Below are 4,242 nucleotides of genomic sequence, written 5' to 3'. Positions count from 1 at the left end.
GCCTGCATCCACAAGGCCGCAGGCCACCCTCACGATCGCGGATGGAACAGAGGCTGATTTAATCAAATCTAAAGAGATCAATGCCCAATTTTGAAGAGGGGAGAGGAAACTGTGACTTGGGGAAGCCTTCCCATTTGGCTTCCCCCTAACGCTCCTTGCCCGCATTAGCTAACAGCACCTTTGAAATAGTAATAAGGGCTAAATCCGGCATAAAATCGAACTCATTAGCAAAGTTCACCAGCTGATTGCTTTGCATAAAACACGACACTGATTGGAAGTAATTGGGTTAAGCGATGGCTCTCGGGTGGTGTGCGCCTCTGCCTTGGTTTGCCATCTTTTCTCCCTTCTGGCACACACTTGGGTCTCTCTTCTTGCTCCTCCAGGGTCGAATCTCCCCCCCTCAAGCAGTCCGCTAGGGAGATCCAAATCTGCGCTCCCAGACTGGGCTGCTTTCCCCGGGTTTGTGGCCTAATCACGGTCTCCCCAGGCACACTGAGGGTCTGTGGACAGCACCTTTCATTCCCCACTCTGAAAGAAGTTACAGTTGCACCCTTTGACCGAGGCAATTGACAATTTATTGAGGCTTCTGAGAAGTAATGAGTGGCTCTGATTATGTTAAAATCTCCTTTAATTAAATATTTTTGCATTTTACAAAGACCACTGCAGTTTCTTTTACTTTTAAATCTAAGAGTATAACCTGTTTCCTTTCTGTAATAATACTTTAGCTCATACCCAGAAAAATCAATAGGTGTAAAAAATTAAATTAAACTTGTACTTTTAAACTATGAAACAGTTCGGGGGAACACAAATGTATATATTTATATTACAAAAACATTAAATGCCTGTACAGGTGTCTTGATTTCATAATTTACTTCAAAGATACTGAATTATCAATTTAAATACAAAAATGCTACATTAAATATACAGAATAAGATTTAATACAAATCCTCTTAAGTTTTTTTTTCTTTTCAGTTGGCTAAAACAATTTTTTTCGAGTGTGGAGATGTATACATTTTTATGTCATTCACCTCCATAAACTATAAACTTCTGAATAAGAGGGGTAGTTTATTTTTTCTTTCTCTTTCTCTCTCTTGGTGATGGAAAAATAACTGCCAAGGCCATGGTTTTAATAAATTAGGAAAGTCCGGGAGTACCGCACCCGAGTTAAATGTCGGACATACCTTTCTTCAATTCATAGGGAGTGTCTTTGCACAGGTCTAGCTGAGACTGGCTCCGCAACATTTTCGGGTCTTTAGCCAAAACGTCCGCTCGATTCAACACCGTCTGGTTTAATCCATTGAAATGAGGGCCAGGACCCGCTGTGGGGCCTGGCCCTGGGCCTGGGTGGCCGTGAAGGTGTCCGAAGGAGCCATAGTTCGTGTAACCAGGATAGAAGGGCGCGGTGTAGTAGAGAGGCCGGGACAGCACCGTCCCGCCGGGAAAGGGACACTGCGCCGAGGGCGATCGCGCGGGCGCAGGGGCAGGAGAAGCGCGGCTGCCTCCAAGGGTTTGCCCGCCCATGGGCCCAGGGCACGGTGGGCACGGAGAACCCTCGCTCCCTCCGCTCCCGTCCTTGACCTTGTCCGAGGAAGTGGCTATCTCTGCCAAAGACCACAGTTTGGGCTTGGCAAGCACGACCGGAGGCGGCGGTGGAGGTGGCGGTGGCGAGTGGATGACTGAGGGCCCGCCCGAACCAGGGGGCAGCTCTCCGGCCGCTGGGTGCGGGCCGGGCGCCGGGGCGCCCGCGGGATAGTGAGGACCCGCGTCCTCCGCCAGACGCGCGCTTGCGGGCCCAACTGGGGACGGCCCGCCCGCGCGCGGGGGCCTGGGCAACTCATCGTGACGACCCTCGGAGGGCGACTCCTTAAAATCCGAGTCGCTGAGGCTGCCTTCCGTCTCCTTGCCGGCGGGGCTGGGCGGCCCTTGCAGCCGTTCGCAGCCCGCAGCCGCCTTCTGGTCTACTCCTCCTGTGGGCGAAACCCAGGCTGTCAGAGGCGTGGAGGCCACGCGGCGGGGTCCCGGTTCCTGCCACCAGAGGCAGGGACCCGTGCGCGCCCCCTCCAGGCCCCCTTTTGCCTTTAAATTCCCACGCAACACACCCTTTCCCGTCTCCACCAACCTGCTTCGGGGCTCTCGAGGTCGCCCTTGTCCTCGGGCTTCTGTGGCTCATCCTCGTCGTTCTTCTCCAGATCAATATTCTCCTCCTCCTCCTCATCCTCGCTGCGGTTCCGTGGCGTCCATGTCATCTTGTTCTCTTTCTTGAGGCGCCGGCGCGCGTTGGCGAACCAGGTGGACACCTGGGTGAGGGTCATCTTGGTGATAATGGCTAGCATGATCTTCTCGCCCTTGGTGGGGTACGGGTTCTTGCGGTGCTCGTTGAGCCAGGCCTTAAGCGTGGCTGTGGCGTCCCGAGTGGCGTTCTTCCGGTACGCGGGGTCCCCGTAAGGGTAGGAGCCCAGAGGCGCCGCATAAGGGTGATACCCCAAGGAACCAGCCATACCGGGAGTGTGGTCGTAGGGAGAGCCCTGCGGGAGATAGGCAGAGATTAGGTGAGTGGTGGGGGCTGTGGGCTTCACCGCCACCTGAAAGGCTAAAACCCACTTTCCCTCTGTGCCTAGGTCTGCATGCCAGCGCGGCCCGCACTCCAGCTTCCCCTGAGGCAGACAGAACTGGCTGATTCCAAACACAAGAGTGACCCCCTCCCCCTCCTCAGAAGGCAGTGGGGCCCCCAATTTCTAAATCTGGTCCTTCAGACCCCTGAGGCTATTCAGGGCTTGGAACACCACCTTGGAGGCCCTCATCTGCTGGGAGACGTCGGTGCCCAGGGCTTAGATCTGGCCTCTGCAGCAGGGCCCACTTAGAGGCCTGAACAGCCTCGGCATAGACTCAGAGCTCTATGGCAGGGCTGTCGCACGTTGGGCGCAAGGCTCTTTCTTTACTCCTCAAACTCTAAGGACAAGCTGAGCTTTAGCTTGCACGCCAACGGTCCAAAAATGCTATCCCTAACCGAAGGCGTTGCGCTTTTCCAGAAAGCACACCCGACCAAAAAAACCCGGATACACCGCAGCTCGCTGGACGTTTCAGAATTTAATACTTCTAAATCGGATTGCGAAGATAGGATTACGGATTTGCAACATTTTGGAGGATTAATTAAAGGCAAGGCCAAACTCATTTACATAGATTTTTGCACACTACTACTGTTCAGAATTCGGTTCGGCTTCTTTTGAGCTACTTTTCTAAAATGGCAAAACAAAAAGAAAAAAAACATAAAAAGAATCTGCGGGTTGGTCCTGAGCTTTAAGCCAAATGTTGCTCTTTAATAGTGAGGACCAATTCCCCCCTAAACCCTTCCCTTTTTCAGCTCGGCAATCCCAGCGAGACGCGGCTCTTGCCAGAGCTACTCCGGAGTCCAAGACTCGGGTGAAGGCGAGCAAGACAATCGCTCAAGTTTGCAAGGTCCGCGAAGCTAGGCGAACGAGGTGGCGCCTAGGCCCGTGTCCCTCGCAGCCACGGTCTGCAGGCCTGGCCCCGGCTGCCCGCCCGCCGCACATCCAGCTCACTCACCACGTACGAGAAGGCGGCGGCGGCCGCAGCCGCGGGGTCAGCGCCGTACTGGAGGTGCGAGTTGTAGCCCGGCGAGGGAGCTGTGAAGGCAGTGGAGCCTGCGTAGGGCGAGAATGCGGAGCCCGAAGACGAGCGGCCGAGCTCATCCGTGCGGGGCCCCGAAATGACGCTGGTGCTGTATGCGGGGCACGAGTAGAGGGCCAACGAGGCGGACGGCTGGTACAAGTAGCCCTGCGGGTAGGACATGGCCACACACGGGCATGGGGCGCGCCGCGCCGCGGCGGCCAACGAGCCGGGCGGCGCCCTGCGAGGGCGAGCGAGCGGGCACCTGGCCTCTGGTTGCCCCGGGCCGCAGCTCTTCGAGCCCCGGCTCCCGGGCTCCGGCCCGCGGCGCCTCCTGGTTGGCTTCCCGCGCGCCTCCGGCTGCGACCGCCGCGCCCGCTCCTCTGCGCGCCCCGCTTGCCCGGGCTAGGCTTTCTCTCCCCCCGCCCCCCCTCGCTCTTTGCACCGGGGGGCTCTGCTTTTGGCTTTGCAAAGGTCCTGCCAAGATGCTAAGTTGGAAATTGAGGATTCTGACGCCTTGTGCGCGCGCGAAGCTCCTCCTTCCCGGGGTGTAGTCGGTGGGGGGACTGGCAGGAGCCTCTGGGCGGCCGCAGCCAACCCGGCCGCCAGGCGCGC

At 56.6% G+C, this 4,242-nt stretch overlaps 1 protein-coding gene across 1 annotated transcript; it reads right to left on the bottom strand.

Annotated features, from left to right (window-relative positions):
* Positions 1 to 566: 566 nt before the first annotated feature.
* Positions 567 to 4,242, bottom strand: Irx5 (iroquois homeobox 5). Its single transcript, XM_050143463.1, has 3 exons — positions 3,565 to 4,242; positions 2,120 to 2,525; positions 567 to 1,967 (listed from the first exon to the last, which is right to left on the bottom strand). The coding sequence occupies exons 1-3, from the start codon at positions 3,808 to 3,810 to the stop codon at positions 1,165 to 1,167; spliced, it is 1,455 nt and encodes a 484-aa protein (XP_049999420.1). The 5' UTR covers positions 3,811 to 4,242; the 3' UTR covers positions 567 to 1,164.

Source organism: Alexandromys fortis, unplaced genomic scaffold (genome assembly GCF_014885135.2).
Source record: "Alexandromys fortis isolate MF-2015 unplaced genomic scaffold, M_Fortis_MF-2015_v1.1 scaffold_1, whole genome shotgun sequence".
NCBI lineage: Eukaryota > Metazoa > Chordata > Mammalia > Rodentia > Cricetidae > Alexandromys > Alexandromys fortis.
The sequence above is the reverse complement of the archived record's forward strand: the minus strand, read 5'-3'. Positions and strand labels throughout refer to the sequence as shown.

Bases quoted from the DNA above. Each gene is read 5' to 3' on its own strand.
- Irx5 (XM_050143463.1), bottom strand. From the start codon at position 3,810: ATGTCCTACCCGCAGGGCTACTTGTACCAGCCGTCCGCCTCGTTGGCC. The intron at 2,526-3,564 runs GTGAGTGAGCTG...TATCTCCCGCAG, and splicing joins CCGCCGCCTTCTCGTACGTG to GGCTCTCCCTACGACCACAC. The intron at 1,968-2,119 runs GTTGGTGGAGAC...TTTCGCCCACAG, and splicing joins CCTCGAGAGCCCCGAAGCAG to GAGGAGTAGACCAGAAGGCG.